This window comes from Watersipora subatra, chromosome 9 (assembly GCF_963576615.1).
Source record: "Watersipora subatra chromosome 9, tzWatSuba1.1, whole genome shotgun sequence".
Classification (NCBI taxonomy): domain Eukaryota; kingdom Metazoa; phylum Bryozoa; class Gymnolaemata; order Cheilostomatida; family Watersiporidae; genus Watersipora; species Watersipora subatra.
The window spans coordinates 32,867,987-32,888,513 of NC_088716.1; the positions used below are offsets into that span (position 1 = coordinate 32,867,987).

At 36.8% G+C, this 20,527-nt stretch overlaps 1 protein-coding gene across 1 annotated transcript in view; it reads left to right on the forward strand.

The window, feature by feature from the left end:
- Positions 1-20,527, forward strand: part of LOC137404607 (neuralized-like protein 4) — a 129,947-nt gene that overhangs the window by 19,133 nt on the left and 90,287 nt on the right. The window contains exons 4-11 of the mRNA XM_068090827.1: positions 2,054-2,259; positions 6,048-6,248; positions 8,177-8,317; positions 11,314-11,464; positions 12,813-12,924; positions 14,699-14,963; positions 16,559-16,721; positions 17,479-17,685. Of these exons, the coding sequence (XP_067946928.1) occupies positions 2,054-2,259; positions 6,048-6,248; positions 8,177-8,317; positions 11,314-11,464; positions 12,813-12,924; positions 14,699-14,963; positions 16,559-16,721; positions 17,479-17,685 (1,446 nt within the window). The remainder of the gene's footprint in view (positions 1-2,053; positions 2,260-6,047; positions 6,249-8,176; positions 8,318-11,313; positions 11,465-12,812; positions 12,925-14,698; positions 14,964-16,558; positions 16,722-17,478; positions 17,686-20,527) is intronic.

The following is a 20,527-nucleotide window of genomic DNA, read 5'->3' on the forward strand; positions in this document are numbered from 1 at the left end:
GATTATGTTTAGCGATGCAGCTTATGTGTGAACATAAGCCGCCGAGCCTAACATCGCAAATGTTTTGCTGCGCAAGTTACCGCCGGAGTCTCGCAATCGATATGGGAACCAGGCTTTATCGTCTTCTTATTATTCCAAACACTAGAATCTAAGACCAAAATGCTAATGTTGTTTTCTGTAGTACGTATGCACGTAGCTGCTTTTATTTCGTACAAAAATCTTTGCATGTGTTGAAGCAATCATTTCACCTATCGCGTAAAAAACCAGAAAATTTCATCAGGTCTGGGAAAATTGAAAACAACATGAATTGACAACTGTATTAATTTGATTACTGACGGCTAAAGCTAGTAATGTAGAGACAACCAACTGACTTCTCCTTATCGGATTAGCGAGAATGGATTATCAGAGACATCGGGATAAGTGCTCGCTTATCTAATTATATCCCATATCCTCTTTATGACTTCTAACCTTACTCATACATTCAGTTTTTCTTAGCTGAGTGTCATAGGCTACTGCGTGTCAGCATTGGTAACATCGGCATCGTTAACATCGGTTAGACGGCGGTTAGAGTGTGTGTAGTCGAACCTAGCGCAAAATGTCTGGCAGCACTGGGGAAAGAGCCAGACGACCGTATCGAACTTCTTTGGATATAAGTGCCATCAATGGTTGGGAACCCCTCTATTTATTTTTGTTGTTGTGTATATAAGCTTTTTAAGTATTGTAAAATATCGCAACAACTTTGCTGCTGTCTTAGTTCCGTGCTGCTTTCAATCATTTTAAACTCGCTGACTCTTGCATATAGTGATAGTTTGAAGACCATACAAATAGTTTGAAGACCATACAAGTACAGTAGTTTGCATGTTATATATTTGTATCAGTGAACGGTGAAGCAAATTTTGGTTAATTTTGCAACTTTTTCCTAGTTTTATTGTCTGTTTTTTCACTAAAACCCAGGTAATTTGTATTTCAAGCAAAGCCAATCAATCGTAAGTTAGATTTATGAAATTACTAGCAGAATGCCCTGTATCACACGTGTATTAAAAACAGCTTTCAAACAGTGGCAGGTAATGTAGTTGCTTGTCACTTGCCATTAGCCTGGTACATTGCCAATGACTAATTTGAGTACACTACTATCATATTGCTAAACATACTAATAAGAGCAAGTTTTAGTGACTATGCGTATCTCAACTGACATGGTGACTCATATTGCCTAATGAAATCATTGCATCTTGTCACTTGTGTAGCTTAATTGGTAAGATTATTGTCTGGCAGTGGAAAGGTTCTGAGATCAAATCCTGCACGAAGTGGATATTTTTTCTTAAATTATAATAGTTATAGGCGGCTTTGGGATTTATATATATAGCTAATCTATTAGGTCGATTTGATCAGCTAGCTCTTCCATTCCTTTAGTATTCTGCAGCTTGCATCCTCATGCCTGTCAATATTCTGCAGATTGCATCCTTTTGCCTGTCAATATTCTGCAGATTGCATCCTTTTGCCTGTCATTATTCTGCAGCTTACATCCTCATGCCTGTCAATATTCTGCAGATTGCATCCTTTTGCCTGTCAATAGTCTGCAGCTTGCCTCCTCATGCTTGTCAATATTCTGCAGCTTGCACTTTCATGCCTGTCAATATTCTGCAGATTGCATCCTTTTGCCTGTCAATATTCTGCAGCTTACATCCTCATGCCTGTCAATATTCTGCAGATTGCATCCTCATGCCTGTCAATATTCTGCAGGTTGCATCCTTTTGCCTGTCAATATTCTGCAGCTTACATCCTCATGCCTGTCAATATTCTGCAGATTGCATCCTCATGCTTGTCAATATTCTGCAGCTTGCATCCTCATGCCTGTCAATATTCTGCAGCTTGCATCCTCATGCTTGTCAATATTCTGCAGCTTACATCCTCATGCTTGTCAATATTCTGCAGCTTGCATCTTTTTGCTTGTCAGAGCTTCATAATTAATTACTCTTTGTAATTTCAGATTATCGGTCATGAAGGATGCCTAAAACATTTCACTTTCGGCTTTCTCTAATTTTATTGTTGGTAGTTTTAGCCAATCAGCTTGCAAACGAAGCGATTGCTGAAGCAACTGCTCTGTGTTCCAATGAAACGCTTGCCTTCCATGAAAAGTGTGGATCTCTAGTTCGTCTGACAAATGAGAACAGAACAGCTGAACGGCAGCGACCCAATGGAGAGTTTAATAATGGAGTAGTTATGACCAATCGACCTCTTAAACAAGATGAGCTGTTTGAGGTAGATGTCAGTGTTTAATTATAGTCACCAGAGAAAAATCAAGGTGAACTTTCTATTGTAAACACACTTATTGCAGGTTTCCTTCTAACCTATATTCTTTAATAAACTCCTAAGGTGTATATGAATCACTGAAAATATGTAAACTGTAGACTCTATAAACATCTTTATTTAGAGAAATTTATTGTTAATTTCCTTTACAAATGTTCTACATTCATATAAACATAAAGCAATGCCAATAAGCTTCATTGTGTATTACTAGGTTATGCTTTAAACTTAGAGACTATTGAATTTTGCCTTAGACTGGCTAAAACTCAGCCTCCAGCAAGGAGAAACATTGCAATTAGCCAGAATAAGGCTTCCAATTTTTCCAAATTCAAGTTTTTCGATATTCTTAAAAGATGGTCTGTCATAGAGCTGTTTGATTTATAGAATGTTTGCCTGTACACAGTGTTGTCATTTGCAATGTTATTATGTTACTTCTCACTGCATTCACAAGGTTTTCAATTTTATAGAACTATACTTTTGTTAGTGAGGAAAATGTTACAGTCGGTGTCAAAGAATTCGCCTGTAGTCACTGATAGTATGGCTGAAACAGCATAATAATATGGAATGTAGTTATTGTTCCCAAGCAAGATGATTTTATGGTTCACATTGTCCCGCTCAGTACATCAGGTTTGCACTTTTATTTTTCCGACTACTTTTACCTAATACATACAGCGTTTACTGTCTTGTTTACAGTGACCTGTGACAGCGCTTGCTGTCTTGTTTACAGTGACAGCGGAGGTACATGTTTGAGGAGCTCAACGTTGAGTTACTGTCATGCTTTGGCAGCTTTATTGGCTGGCCATTGCTGCTAATCTGAAAAATATTAAATCATATCTCATTGTGTTGGTTGATATATTGACTAGAGCCGTAGGCAACAGCTTTCAATGGGCTGTCAGTAGGCAAGCAGATTGAGAGGGTCGCGCTAATTGAAACATATTCAGGCTGAATTCACTCTGGCCTTTTTCTCACTCCAAACTTAATAACCATTCCTTTTACTTTATCTGTTTGGAGAAATTGAATTATCTTTAGTTGAAAATTTTGTGCTTCAAAAATACATTTTATGGAAATAGTGACTTTTTGACCCTTTAAATTATGTTGCTATTGTTTTTACAATACTCAATACTTCTCTATGCAATACTCTATACTGCTCTATGCAATACTCTATACTACTCTATACAACACTCTATACTGTTCTATACTACTCTATACTGTTCTATGCAACACTCTATACTGTTCTATGCAACACTCTATACTGCTTTATACAACACTCTATACTGCTCTATGCGACACTCTATACTGTTCTATGCAACACTCTATACTGTTCTATACAACACTCTATACTGCTCTATGCAATACTCTATACTGTTCTATTCAATACTCTACACTGTTCTATACAATACTCTATACTGTTCTATACAATACTCTATACTGTTCTATACAACACTCTATACTGTTCTATACAACACTCTATACTGTTCTATACAACACTCTATACTACTCTATACAACACTCTATACTGTTCTATACAACACTCTATACTGTTCTATACAATACTCTATACTGTTCTATACTAGAAATTCCACTGTCATACAGCCCACGACCAAAGTGATATTGGAAAAAAGAAAGGGTACTGATGGTTGAGAAATGCAATATTAGCAGTCAAATGGTACTGCAGTGCAATAGGATAACTGCAATGGTAGCTGTAATATACTGAGTGTGGGTGTTATTATGTACAACAAATGGCAATAATGAAAGGAAAAGATTATGTTTTTATCTCTCCCCCGCAATAGGAGAAATGCAATATTGGCCAGTATTACAAGTAGAATGCATTGACATTATTAGAATAACCAATATTATTAATATAGTAATAATATAAAACTAATGCACAATTTTGTTTACATTTCAAAACGTCATAGCTAACAATTATCACGAAGTTGTGATATTTATATAGATTTTTATAAAATCTGTACTACGTAGTCATCGCTCTGTAGTCATCCAAACTTATAATTAATCATTGTAATAATCTCATAAGAACCATTAGAAAAAATATCATCGTCATTTCTTTTACTTACACTGCGTTGGACATCAGTTAGAATTCCAAAGTACTCAAAAGTTTCCAAAATGTCAGTTACTTTGAAATCGGCAAAAAAGAAACGATTTCAGTACTCCTACGTTAATTACAGAAACCTTCGGCAATGCTATAGACTGGTGAAATGTGCACATTATTTCTTTCGTGAAATGCGCACGACTTAATCGTTCTATTCTTTGTCACTCGGCGTTTTAATTTCCGGTCTTAACTTTGATAAAAGTGAGGATTAGCAAATTTTAATAACGATTTTCAGCTAAATAAATCTGTCTATTTATGTATAATCCGATCAGATGGGTTAGTTTTAGGAATTTGCGGTAACCTTGCAAAGGCTTGGTAACATTTTAAAATAGGTTTATATGCGTTTTGTATCATTATTATACTTAAACGACTTTACAGAAAAATAGTTAAATTTGTTGATAAGATTTTGTTACAAGGGTTTAGTGACGGCCGTTAACGGATAATTTTTCAAGAGTTGTGTGCACATGTGCATTTATCATAAATCTCCCAAACCAATCGCTTCGCTCGTGTTTGGTCGTGGGACAACACTTTATACTTCTCTATACAACACTCTATACTGTTCTATGCAATACTCTATACTGTTCTGTACAATACTCTATACTGTTCTATGCAATACTCTATACTGTTCTATGCAATACTCTATACTGTTCTGTACAATACTCTATACTGTTTTGTACAACTCTCTATACAATACTGAGTATTGTATAGAGAGTTTTTATTATTGTTCTCAGACAGTTATTGTTTCTCTACCTGAACTACTCTAAACTGTTGTTAATGCTTATTATTTCTTGTTTATATGCAGCATTAGACATATTCTTGTTTATATGCAGCATTAGACATATTCTTGTTTATATGCAGCATTAGACATATTCTTGTTTATATGCAGCATTAGACATATTCTTGTTTATGTGCAGCATTAGACATATTCTTGTTTATATGCAGCATTAGACATATTCTTGTTTATGTGCAGCATTAGACATATTCTTGTTTATATGCAGCATTAGACATATTCTTGTTTATATGCAGCATTAGACATATTCTTGTTTATGTGCAGCATTAGACATATTCTTGTTTATGTGCAGCATTAGACATATTCTTGTTTATATGCAGCATTAGACATATTCTTGTTTATATGCAGCATTAGACATATTTTTGTTTATATGCAGCATTAAACATATTCTTGTTTATATGCAGCATTAGACATATTCTTGTTTATATGCAGCATTGGACATATTCTTGTTTATATGCAGCATTAGACATATTCTTGTTTATATGCAGCATTAGACATATTCTTGTTTATGTGCAGCATTAGACATATTCTTGTTTATATGCAGCATTAGACATATTCTTGTTTATGTGCAGCATTAGACATATTCTTGTTTATATGCAGCATTAAACATATTCTTGTTTATATGCAGCATTAGACATATTCTTGTTTATATGCAGCATTAGACATATTCTTGTTTATATGCAGCATTAGACATATTCTTGTTTATATGCAGCATTAGACATATTCTTGTTTATGTGCAGCATTAGACATATTCTTGTTTATATGCAGCATTAGACATATTCTTGTTTATGTGCAGCATTAGACATATTCTTGCTCGTCTTTGCCACATCTCTCACTAACTTACAGATAAGGCTTGACACCATGATAGACAAGTGGTCTGGCTCCATCGAAGTCGGAATAACTACCCACAATCCTAGTCTCCTTGAATTTCCTGCAACCATGACAAACATGAGGTCAGGAACGATAATGATGAGTGGGTGTGGAATACTGACGAATGGTAAAGGAACTCAGAGAGAGTATGGGCAGTTCAACCTCGATGAGCTAACTGTAAGGAGACTTTGATTTGGCTCAGTTACTAATATCTGGTTAGGTTTACTAACATCTGGTTAGATTTACTAACATCTGGTTAGATTTACTAACATCTGGTTAGATTTACTAACATCTGGTTAGATTTACTAACATCTGGTTAGATTTACTAACATCTGGTTAGATTTACTAACATCTGGTTAGGTTTACTAACATCTGGTCAGATTTACTAACATCTGGTTAGATTTACTAACATCTGGTTAGATTTACTAACATCTGGTTAGATTTACTAATATCTGGTTAGATTTACTAACATCTGTTTAGGACTTTAGGTTTACCAACATCTGGTTAGGTTTACCAACATCTGGTTAGGTTTACCAACATCCGGTTAGGTTTACCAACATCTGTTTAGGACTTTGGGTTCACCAACATCTGGTTGGCTTTATCAACATCTGGTTAGGTTCACCAACATCTGGTTAGGTTTACCAACATCTGGTTGGCTTTACCAACATCTGGCTAGGTTTACTAACCTCTGTTTAGGTATACCAACATCTGGTTAGGTTCACCAACGTCTGGCTAGGTTTACCAGAAGTTGGTGAGGGTTTTTCATACATGTTTTCATTATTTTAAGAATTTCAACGATCCCACTATTGCAAGCTTCATACTGCTATACAGTCAAACATGGATAACTCGAACTTCACGGGACCGAGCAAAAGTGTTCGAATTATCAGAGCGTTCAAGTTATCAGAGCACTGTCACAAGTCCATGTATTTACTTATTTATTAGTAGATACATGTACATATACAAACTATAATATAAATCAAAAGCACAAATGGCTTGTTTCAAATTAAATGCTTCTAATGTAAAGTTTAAAACGTTTTTATCAAAAAGTATAGAGATTTTTCTATCACTTGAGATTGGTTTGTTGTTTGAGGTGATGCTATTGCCAGGACGTTTTTTAGATTGACATTGGCAAAACTTGATCGTTGTTGAAATGCTCAAAAGAAAAGACATCTTTTTCTTTTGAGCGTTTTACCCACGATCAATTTTGCCGATTTTTCTTGAAGTTTATGCAAAGATTGCCTTACTTTACCTGGAATTCGTTAAGAGCAACACTCCGAGGCAGTTAAATTAAAAGTTTTACGAGGTTTTACGGTACATTCTATATCACTCACGCTTTTTGAATGGATGCTTATTGAATGTACACATGTATTCTGTGTTTAGGTTTAAACGATGAATAGTTTTTTTTAGCTAAGACAACGTATACGTTTAATTACAACAATTTTTAAGACGTTTTAAACATTCAACATTCCGACGTTGATTCAACACGGAATCAACGTCGGAAAACTATTCATCACGGGCTAGCCGGGTCACGCACTCAAGGATTTTCGCCACGCACATACAAAACAAAAACAACATGCTGTTTTTGTTTTGTATGTGCGTGGCGAAAATCCTTGCACGCGTGACCCGGCTAGCCCGTGCTAATTATCGTATAGCAGTATAAATCAAATTTCACCAAACCTTTAGAAAAGTCGTTGACAAAAATATTTTGCCGATGGTGGTAATAACGATGCTTATGAATTACGAAAAGATGAGGTTTACTTCTATGGCTTTGAATAAAAGGATTTTCTAAAGCGATAACAACCGTTTCGGTAGCCGTTGGGCAAAAAACAGTTCAAATTAACAGTGTTGAGTTCGAGTTATCTATAGCAATTTATCATTACTTGGGAACGGACCAAAGAAACCGTTCGAATTAACCATGTGTTCAAGCTATCCGTGGACGAGTTATCCATGTTTGACTGTATTTGGTTGTTAAGTTAAGAATGTATTAGAAAGTTAAAACCTAAGACATCAATGGCTGGCCTTCATCGTTTAGCTAATGAACATTCATTAACAGAAAAGATATGATACTTGCTGCTACAAGCACTGTTCCTGATTTCCTCTTCTAGGAATCTGACAGAATTGGTCTCATTAGAAAAGCAAATGGACGTCTGCACTTCTATATAAATGGCACAGACCAAGGTGTAGCTGCTGAGAGTGCTCCAGAAATAGTCTGGGGTGTCATTGACCTTTATGGCATGGCTGTCAAGGTATGTACAATGTACTTATATCTAGCTGCGGGCCCAAGCTGCTGAAAAAGTAATATTTTGAAATGATTTTCATGTTTACTGCAAACAGATTTGAATAACTCTAGATGTGTCTTCAGAATGATCGGAACAGCTCTAGTTGTGTCCTCCGAATGAGTGGAACAGCTCTAGTTGTGTTCGAATGAGCGAAACAGCTCTAGTTTTGTCCTCCGAATGAGTGGAACAGCTCTAGTTGTGTCCGTATGAGCGGAACAGCTCTAGTTGTGTCCTCCGAATGAGTGGAACAGCTCTAGTTGTGTCTGAATGAGCGGAACAGCTCTAGTTGTGTCTTCAGAATGAGTGGAACAGTTCTAGTTGTGTCCTCCGAATGAATGGAACAACTCTAGTTGTGTCCTCCGAGTGAGTGGAACAGTTCTAGTTGTGTCCTCCGAATGAGTCGAACAGTTCTAGTTGTGTCCTCCGAATGAGTGGAACAGCTCTAATTGTGTGTTCAGAATGAGTTTAACAGTTCTAGTTGTGTCTTCCGAATGAGTTGAACAGCTCTAGTTGTGTCCTCCGAATGAGTGGAACAGCTCTAGTTGTGTCCGAATGAGCGGAACAGCTCTAGTTGTGTCCTCCGAATGAGTGGAACAGCTCTAGTTGTGTCCTCCGTATGAGCGGAACAGCTTTAGTTGTGTCCTCTGAATGAGTGGAACAGCTCTAGTTGAGTCCGAATGAGCGGAACAGCTCTGGTTGTGTCTTCAGAATGAGTGGAACAGTTCTAGTTGTGTGTTCAGAATGAGTTGAACAGTTCTAGTTGTGTCCTCCGAATGAGTGGAACTGTTACAGCTCTAATTGTGTGTTCAGAATGAGTTGAACAGTTCTAGTTGTGTCCTCCGAATGAGTGGAACAGCTCTAGTTGTGTCCTCCGAGTGAGTGGAACAGTTCTAGTTGTGTGTTCAGAATGAGTTGAACAGTTCTAGTTGTGTCCTCCGAATGAGTGGAACTGTTACAGCTCTAATTGTGTGTTCAGAATGAGTTGAACAGTTCTAGTTGTGTCCTCCGAATGAGTTGAACAGCTCTCGTTGTGTCCTCCGAATGAGTGGAACAGCTCTAGTTGTGTCCTCCGAGTGAGTGGAACAGTTTTAGTTGTGTGTTCAGAATGAGTTGAACAGTTCTAGTTGTGTCCTCCGAATGAGTGGAACTGTTACAGCTCTAATTGTGTGTTCAGAATGAGTTGAACAGTTCTAGTTGTGTCCTCCGAATGAGTTGAACAGCTCTAGTTGTGTCCTCCGAATGAGTGGAATTGTTACAGCTCTAATTATGTGTTCAGAATGAGTTGAACAGTTCTAGTTGTGTCCTCCGAATGAGTTGAACAGTTCTAGTTGTGTCCTCCGAATGAGTTGAACAGCTCTAGTTGTGTCCTCCGAATGAGTGGAACAGCTCTAGTTGTGTCCGAATGAGCGGAACAGTTCTAGTTGTGTCCTCCGAATGAGTGGAACTGTTACAGCTCTAATTGTGTGTTCAGAATGAGTTGAACAGTTCTAGTTGTGTCCTCCGAGTGAGTGGAACAGCTCTAGTTGTGTCCTCCGAATGAGTGGAACAGCTCTAGTTGTGTGTTCAGAGTGAGTGGAACAGTTCTAGTTGTGTCCTCCGAATGAGTGGAACAGCTCTAATTGTGTGTTCAGAATGAGTGGAACAGCTGTAGTTGTGTGTTCAGAATGAGTTGATACTCTTTTCGTGTGTAAATTTTAAAGCTGCTTCTTTCCTTAGTTATATTTCTGTATAATCCATCTGATCTTCAAAAGCCTCCCTTGCCATGTTTATCTTTAGATTTTGCTGGTCATCCCTAAGATTTTTTTTATTGTGGCATAGATTGCTTATTTGCACGCAAATCTTTTAATGCTGCGAATATGATAGCTAATTATATTGCTGTTAGCTAATTGTTAGCATATATGTTAGTTAGATGAATGTTAGTTAGATGAATGCCTGGAATATACTAGAAATACTTTAGAACTTTGTTTATCTGAGCTCTTTCACAATTTAAAGAATGTGAAGCTTTTATATTTAAAATACTCATGTATTATAGACAATTTTCTTATCATAAAAACCCTTCTACTTTTGCTGTGACCAATCGTGGTTGTTCAGTCCATTGAAAACTTATTTAAAACAGTTTTTCCATTTTTTCTTCTGCATGAAAAACTTTTTACGGCACATTATACTGCCAGAGTACTCGCTGCTGATAATATTAACTCTGGTTTCGCCATAGCAAATTGAGAGCAAAAGAGTTGAATCAGCTTAATCTAAGATGCAGGATATTAAAGCAAATGTTTGACCTTATTAAAACAGATTTAAATCAATACATTATATTGGTGAATTGGAATACTACTTGAAACTACATAGCATAACTACAACTCCTATACAACTCCTATGACATTAACGATTGGCCGATGTAATAAGTATGATGTGCCCAATTATTTCATTGTACAGCAATGTCTGCAGACCTGTAGGTTCTGAGTTCCAATCCTGTATGAAATGTATTATTGTACCAAAAACTTTATCGCTATAACTGGACACACCAACAATCAGATGACAAACAGTTACCATCACGGATGGTGTTATATAGATGTATGACTATGTGACAGGTTACCATCATGGATGGTGTTATATAGATGTATGACTTATGGGACAGGTTACCATCATGGATGGTGTTATATAGATGTATGACTATGCGATAGGTTACCATCACGGATGGTGTTATATACATGTAGATGTATGACTATGTGACAGGTTACCATCACGGATGATGTTATATAGGTGTATGATTATGTGACAGGTTACCATCATGGATGGTGTTATATAGATTTATGACTATGTGACAGGTTACCATCATGGATGGTGTTATATAGATGTATGACTATGTGACAGGTTACCATCATGGATGGTGTTATATAGATGTATGACTATGTGACAGGTTACCATCATGGATGGTGTTATATAGATGTATGACTATGTGACAGGTTACCATCATGGATGGGCAGGAAGTTGATGAGGAAGCATCCAGTCATGCTCATAGCGCTTTATTTAGCCTCAACAGAACTCTGCTGCCACTCGTCGATAGTGATTCTGACAGCGTTAGCAGTAATAGTATCAGCGACAGCAGTGCTGCTGGTGAGCAACCTTCATTCAACTAATTTGACTCTCAAGCCTACCTGTCATGTCTGACTAGAACTGGTGAGGTGGGTGTTTATCAGATAGCTACAGATGGGTGTTTATAAGATAGCTACAGGTGGGTGTTTATCAGATAGCTACAGGTGGGTGTTTATCAGATAGCTACAGGTGGGTGTTTATCAGATAGCTATAAGTGAGTGTTTATCAGATAGCTACAGGTGGGTGTTTATCAGATAGCTACAGGTGGGTGTTTATCAGATAGCTACAGGTGGGTGTTTATCAGATAGCTACAGGTGGGTGTTTATCAGATAGCTACAGGTAGGTGTTTATCAGATAGCTATAAGTGAGTGTTTATCAGATAGCTACAGGTGGGTTTAGTATATATGTATATACACATGCAGCATATACTGGTGAAGTTTGGATAAAATTGGCTAAAAATTGTGAAAATACATAACATAGCATTTATGCGGACTAACAGACAGACATAATGACAAAGTGGGTTTTAATAATACAGGTATCACTGCTTCGTGTATTGGATGATTAAATACAAATATATAATTATATGAATATAAAACATATTTATTGAGTTAAGACTAAAGTGTGCAAAGAACCCTCAACTTCTAGATGTTAAATCTTATAACTTGAAGGCTACATTTCACATATTCTGACAGGAAATTGTATAATTTATCAAGTTGAGATGAAAAAGCAGATTCCTAAAGGCGCATCGAATGTTATTCGTTTTATAATTTAACCTGAACCTTACGTAATATCTGCCCAAAATATTTATTGCTGCAGCAAGTTTTTTACTTAGCCTTGTAGACAAACATGAAAGTTCCTCGCAAATTGAACGCAGTCTGTATATCAAGAGCTGATCTTGCCACTAACTGAATATATTGTTTAACTTGACATTTATGCTACGATGAAAATGGCAAACTAGTGCCATTTATTTCAGCACAACATAATCTAGAACAATAATTAATCTAGCACAAAATACCGTAAAACATCTAACTGAACGCCATGGCGCTCTATTTTTCAACCCTTCTTCTATAACGGCAGACAATTGGAGGTGGCGTTCAAATAGAGGTTTTACGGTAACTGTCTAGTAGTATGAAAAGGGTATGAAAAGCATTCTAACAGATATCTATTAGAAAGCAGATTGTAGACATAGTTGTCTTTAGAGTTGTCTTCTCAACAGGAAGACGGCGCTCAAGCAAATGAGTCTTATTTGTTTCTTAATTATGTTAATATGATTGGAATTATGTTTTTTTGCCTATTTATTATTATTTTGCAATATCTAGTGATGGCAGGCTATTGCCTTTTTAACGGCACCAGTTATCTCTCATGCCAGTTGCTGACGCGGGTCTAGGGGAGAGGAGCTCAGGAGAAATGCTCACGTTTCATCCAATCTGTGGAAGGAATGTTCTTGTGACCAATGGAAACATGACAGCACGCCGACCCAAGTGCGCTTCTTTACTTTAAATTTTTTTTTGGCATTTTAAAAGACCAGCTGATTTGTTATTGAATTTTTGCAATGATAATTTACATGAAGCATTGAACCCTCACTTTACATGTCGGCTCCCTATTGGCTGGTGTCACCTATTGACTCACTTCTATTGGCTGGTGTAACAAGACTCCCTATTGGCTGGTGTCACCTATTGACTCACTTCTATTGGCTAGTGTAACAAGACTCCCTATTGGCTGGTGTCACCTATTGACTCACTTCTATTGGCTAGTGTAACAAGACTCCCTATTGGCTGGTGTCACCTATTGACTCGTAACAAGACTCCCTATTGGCTGGTGTCACCTATTGACTCACTTCTATTGGCTGGTGTCACCTATTGACTCACTTCTATTGGCTGGTGTAACAAGATATTGGAGAAGCGAAGCTTATTAAACTCTACAACTATCTTTCAGTCAAACGATACATGCGAGTTTAATTTGTATCAGAGCCATCTTCATAAATTAGAAACATTGTATGTTCAATCAAATGTTTCCATGAGCATACACTTTATCATTTAACATGTTTCAGATCCCAAAACGTACAACAGTTCTATAAGAAATACTATGGAAAATTTATTTATTCTGGAGAATTTATTTATTCTGGATAGTTTTATTGTTATGCGATAATAATGAAACTAATACATTAAAAAATACGTAAAGAGAACTGAAAGAAATTAATAAAAGCATAATTAAAATAGGTTTGCATGAGTAATTGCATGACATGCGAAGGGAGGTGGTGGCATTTGAACAGAATTGTCAACACGTGAACAGAATAATAACATGTGGACAGAAGTGGTGGCATGTGAACAGAAGTTGTGGGACATGAACATAAGTGTTGACACGTGAATGGAAGCGCAGTGCACCCTCAGGATACAATTACAACCCTGATATACGATTTTTTCATCTTACGAACTGAAACCTAATGATCTTTTCACCTCACGATACGAATCTTATTTCATCATACAAGTTCAACAAAATTTGCGCCTAGTTCAAATTTGGCAGTCGATATGCTTATTACATACGTCAAAATAATAAAACCATCAAAATGCTGATTGCTGAAAATATTTTTGAAACGATTACCAGTTTCTTTCAGTTCAGAAATTCTTGTATGTAAAACGGTAATATTTTCCCTTCAAATCCAGTAGGTTGAAGTTGCTATCCAAAATCCAAAGTTGGAGTTGCTATCCTTTCATGCAGGATGTCCAGTGGTCAGACAACTTTCCTTAGCGTGTTAACAAAAATCCACTTCATTACGAAAACAGCATCGTTCAGGTTTTCTTGCCGAATTAGGTTGAAAAATATTTTAGACAAGTCGACTAAATGTTATGGTGGAAGCGGAGACACCGATGTGATAAATTTTAGTGATAAAAAGTAGAAATTCAGTAAAATAGTTTAAAGTACATACTAAAACTTGGCTTTAAGTGTGTTTGTTTAGTAAGTTAAAATTATTTGAAGTGAATTCAAAGTTTTTGTTATATGTACATCTGTCTTGAAGTTAAGAACTTTCTACAGTATGTAGTACTGCTCATAGCACATTGTAATGTTACATTTTAATGAAGATCATAACCAATAAATTCACTAAATATACTAACGTTACTGTAGGTGAAACCTTTAAATTCACATAGTTAATTAGTTTAATTCTTTTACATACAAGTTGTAAAGGCAAATGGATGTTTTGAAGGGATCTATCTAGACCAACTAACCAGAGGCTTGAGTATCTCTTTTTCGTTGCAGTGCGATGGATGAATTCAACCATGCAGTAGTGCTAACAAACCGTCCACTATTAGTTGACGAAGTGTTCGAGATTACAATAGACACAGTCATTGACAAATGGGCTGGTTCTGTCGAGTTGGGTGTGACCATACATGACCCGATGTCATTGGAGTTTCCTCAGGTTATGAACATGCATTCCGGTACATGGATGATGACAGGAAACCGCATCATGCATAACAATGAAACTCTCATCGCGGACTATGGATACTGGCCCGATAGAATGAAGGTAGGATTTGGTGGTTTGAAGACTATTTACAATGTATTAACGTCAGATTCTGAACTATAGGGTTAAAACCCTGTCTTTAATAAGGAAGTCTATCTGATTGTTCCCCGTCATTCCATCTAATCTTTTCTGCTCACCTTTGAGCCTTTTAGTTGGATAATAACTTATTTCAGATATTCATGTACCTGCAACTCTATTGATGTACCCGTAACTCTATTGATGTACCTACAGCTCTGTTGATGTACCTACAAATTTATAACGCTATTGATGAACCTGTAACTCTATTGATGAACCTGTAACTCTATTCATGTACCTGCGACTCTATTCATGCATCTGCAACTCTATTCATGTACCTACAACTCTATTCATGTACCTGCAACTCTATTCATGCATCTGAAACTCTATTCATGTACCTGCAACTCTATTCATGTACCTGCAACTCTATTCATGTACCTGCAACTCTATTCATGTACCTGCAACTCTATTCATGTACCTGCAACTCTATTCATGTACCTGCAACTCTATTCATGCACCTACAACTCTATTGATGCTCCTACAACTCTATTGATGTTCGTACAACTTTATTGGTGTACCTACAGCTCTATTGATGTTTCTGATCTCATATTAAAATCAGGCAATCAGGGAATGTTTATCATGTGGATCCTCTTTTGTGTTCCAGCTGTAAATTCTGTTAATTACCATTGAAATTAGATGAGTAGACTAAACATGAGAGGTAGTCTATACAATGTACTCTATACAGTCGATAGCGTACTATATACAGTCGATAGCATACTATATACAGTCGATAGCGTAGTATATACAGCCGATAGCGTACTATATACAGTCGATAGCGTACTATATACAGTCGATAGCGTGTTTGACGCCAGCTATAAGATGAGGCTATAGTTGCTTTGTCTGTTTCTAAGTTCTGTACAACACTTTATTTGCTTTTCCTTTTAAATGCTGTACAACTCCTAAAATACATTTAAAATGAGACAACTTTTAAAGTCCATAAAATGAGACAACTCCTAACAGATGTGTAAAATGTATTTCATAGCCACAGCTAATGACTGTGAACCTTTAGAGGTAGTCTCGGTCGAATCTGATGCCTAGCTTATGATAAGAGGCTTATAAACCAAGTTGCTATATGAAGAGTTAAATACCTGCTGATTGTCACCATATTATTTTCAAAGGCTGGTAGGGTAATATGCTTGGATTATCAGGGTGCCATGACTCCTAATCAACTGTTTTGATTGAGCAATTACACTTAAGTTTACAAAAATCGCTATAATTTGTTGTTGCACACCAAAGACCCCCTTATTACAAAGCTTTTAGAAAATATGAGTTTAAAAAGCCCAAACCCTCTTGACGCAACACCGAGGTTTCCTGTGGTAGACATTTGCGTTCATCGCTACAAATGCTAAAGAGCCAGTGTGCAATTTTTGTTCGACTTTAACAGCCCACTTTTGATAACACTCTTTCCCATCCTGTGCGAAGGAGCTTGAGTATATTTTCATCTAACTTTATATTTTATTAAATAATTAGCGAGACTCGAATGAATTTTCTCATGTGGTATAATATCTAGAGGTTGATTGCAGGCTGGGGATAGAATCGGTGTGGTTCGGAGAAGAAATGGCAACTTGTCATTCTCAGTAAATGGCAGAGACCTGGGTCTAGCTGCGACCAATGTACCTGATCGAGTCTATGGTGTACTTGACCTGTATGGACAAGCCTCTGAGGCCAGCATTCTACCAGCAGGAGGTCAGTTGAATTGGTCAAATTTCTTTACCAACCTGTTCAATAGATCTAAGCAGTTTGGGGAAGCGGTGTCGCTAACAGGTTTTGTTTCCCATAGTGATGAAATGCGCAGCACTTTGCGGTTACTAAGCAACCGAGGCAACAGTTACCTTCATTGTTTTGGTTCTGCCCGCTTTATCGTGTTGTGTCGCGCCCACTTGTTTTCTCACAGTGATTTGAGCTGTTTTTGCAACCAAGTTTGAGTGCATGAGCTATATTTATCCAGCTGGTGAAGTTGTTCTATCAAATTAGTTTTACACCGGCAAACGGAGAAGTCTGTGCAAAGGCGAAAGAGTTAGTAGGTGAGGAAAAGTGGGAGGGGATAGGAGGGATAACAGAATGGAGGAGTGCAGAGCTTGGTGCAACTTACTTGGGCCAGTTTACGATCGATGATTGCGAATACCCAGCAGACATCCATATACCATGTATTGTGAAGAACTATGACCACCACCTTGGCACATTCATATACCATGTATTGTGAAGAACTATGACCACCACCTTGGCACATTCATATACCATGTATTGTGAAAAACTATGACCACCACCTTGGCACATTCATATACCATGTATTGTGAAGAACTATGACCACCACCTTGGCACATTCATATACCATGTATTGTGAAGAACAATGACCACCACCTTGGCACATTCATATGCCATGTATTGTGAAGAACTATGACCACCACCTTGGCAAGACCAAAATCTAGTTAGCTTGTTTTAGACACGAATTCTTCTGACCTCAGATTTCACAGAAGGCATGGCATCAACTGTATAATTGTTAATGATGGACGGAGTGCTGCACGCCCTCATCCGAGGGAGGAGTTTAATGATGCTATAGTGATGAGCAGTCGTCCCCTCAGGCGTAATGAGATGTTTGAAGTTGTCATAGACAAGATGGTAGACAGATGGAGTGGCTCATTGGACTGCGGTGAGTTTGCTACCGAGCATTTTAGCAACAGTGAAAACATAGTTAGCACGACTGAGGTTATTGTTTCTTACATAGTTAATAAGACTGAGACTATTGTTTCTTACATAGTTAATAAGACTGAGGTTATTATTTCTTACATAGTTAGCAAGACTGAGGCTATTGTTTCTTACATAGTTAGCAAGACTGAGGTTATTATTTCTGACATAGTTAGCAAGACTGAGGCTATTGTTTCTTACATAGTTAGCAAGACTGAGGCTATTGTTTCTTACATAGTTAGCAAGACTGAGGTTATTATTTCTGACATAGTTAGCAAGACTGAGGCTATTGTTTCTTACATAGTTAGCAAGACTGAGGCTATCGTTTCTTACATAGTTAGCAAGACTGAGGCTATTATTTCTTACATAGTTAGCAAGACTGAGGCTATTGTTTCTTACATAGTTAATAAGACTGAGGCTATTGTTTCTTACATAGTTAATAAGACTGAGGCTATCGTTTCTTACATAGTTAGCAAGACTGAGGCTATTGTTTCTTACATAGTTAGCAAGACTGAGGCTATTGTTTCTTACATAGTTAGCAAGACTGAGTTTATTATTTCTGACATAGTTAGCAAGACTGAGGCTATTGTTTCTTACATAGTTAGCAAGACTGAGGTTATTATTTCTGACATAGTTAGCAAGACTGAGGCTATTGTTTCTTACATAGTTAGCAAGACTGAGGCTATTGTTTCTTACATAGTTAGCAAGACTGAGGTTATTATTTCTGACATAGTTAGCAAGACTGAGGCTATTGTTTCTTACATAGTTAATAAGACTGAGGCTATCGTTTCTTACATAGTTAGCAAGACTGAGGCTATTGTTTCTTACATAGTTAATAAAACTGAGGCTATCGTTTCTTACATAGTTAGCAAGACTGAGGCTATTATTTCTTACATAGTTAATAAGACTGAGGCTATCGTTTCTTACATAGTTAGCAAGACTGAGGCTATTGTTTCTTACATAGTTAATAAGACTGAGGTTATTGTTTCTTACATAGTTAATAAGACTGAGGCTATCGTTTCTTACATAGTTAGCAAGACTGAGGCTATTGTTTCTTACATAGTTAATAAGACTGAGGTTATTGTTTCTTACATAGTTAATAAGACTGAGGCTATTGTTTCTTACATAGTTAATAAGACTGAGGCTATCGTTTCTTACATAGTTAGCAAGACTGAGGTTATTATTTCTTACATAGTTAGCAAGACTGAGGCTATCGTTTCTTACATAGTTAGCAAGACTGAGGCTATTGTTTCTTACATAGTTAATAAGACTGAGGCTATCGTTTCTTACATAGTTAGCAAGACTGAGGTTATTATTTCTTACATAGTTAGCAAGACTGAGGCTATCGTTTCTTACATAGTTAGCAAGACTGAGGCTATTGTTTCTTACATAGTTAGCAAGACTGAGGCTATTGTTTCTTACATAGTTAGCAAGACTGAGGCTATTGTTTCTTACATAGTTAATAAGACTGAGGTTATTGTTTCTTACATAGTTAATAAGACTGAGGCTATCATTTCTTACATAGTTAGCAAGACTGAGGCTATTGTTTCTTACATAGTTAATAAGACTGAGGCTATTGTTTCTTACATAGTTAGCAAGACTGAGGCTATTATTTCTTACATAGTTAGCAAGACTGAGGCTATTGTTTCTTACATAGTTAATACGACTGAGGCTATTGTTTCTTACATAGTTAGCAAGACTGAGGCTATTGTTTCTTACATAGTTAATAAGACTGAGGCTATTGTTTCTTACATAGTTAGCAAGACTGAGGCTATTATTTCTTACATAGTTAGCAAGACTGAGGCTATTGTTTCTTACATAGTTAATACGACTGAGGCTATTGTTTCTTACATAGTTAGCAAGACTGAGGCTATTGTTTCTTACATAGTTAATACGACTGAGGCTATCGTTTCTTACATAGTTAGCAAAACTGAGGCTATCGTTTCTTACATAGTTAATAAGACTGAGGCTATCGTTTCTTACATAGTTAATAAGACTGAGGCTATCGTTTCTTACATAGTTAGCAAGACTGAGGCTATTGTTTCTTACATAGTTAATAAAACTGAGGCTATCGTTTCTTACATAGTTAGCAAGACTGAGGCTATTATTTCTTACATAGTTAATAAGACTGAGGCTATCGTTTCTTACATAGTTAGCAAGACTGAGGCTATTGTTTCTTACATAGTTAATAAGACTGAGGTTATTGTTTCTTACATAGTTAATAAGACTGAGGCTATCGTTTCTTACATAGTTAGCAAGACTGAGGCTATTGTTTCTTACATAGTTAATAAGACTGAGGTTATTGTTTCTTACATAGTTAATAAGACTGAGGCTATTGTTTCTTACATAGTTAATACGACTGAGGCTATCGTTTCTTACATAGTTAGCAAGACTGAGGTTATTATTTCTTACATAGTTAGCAAGACTGAGGCTATCGTTTCTTACATAGTTAGCAAGACTGAGGCTATTGTTTCTTACATAGTTAATACGACTGAGGCTATCGTTTCTTACATAGTTAGCAAGACTGAGGTTATTATTTCTTACATAGTTAGCAAGACTGAGGCTATCGTTTCTTACATAGTTAGCAAGACTGAGGCTATTGTTTCTTACATAGTTAATAAGACTGAGGCTATCGTTTCTTACATAGTTAGCAAGACTGAGGTTATCATTTCTTACATAGTTAGCAAGACTGAGGCTATCGTTTCTTACATAGTTAGCAAGACTGAGGCTATTGTTTCTTACATAGTTAGCAAGACTGAGGCTATTGTTTCTTACATAGTTAGCAAGACTGAGGCTATTGTTTCTTA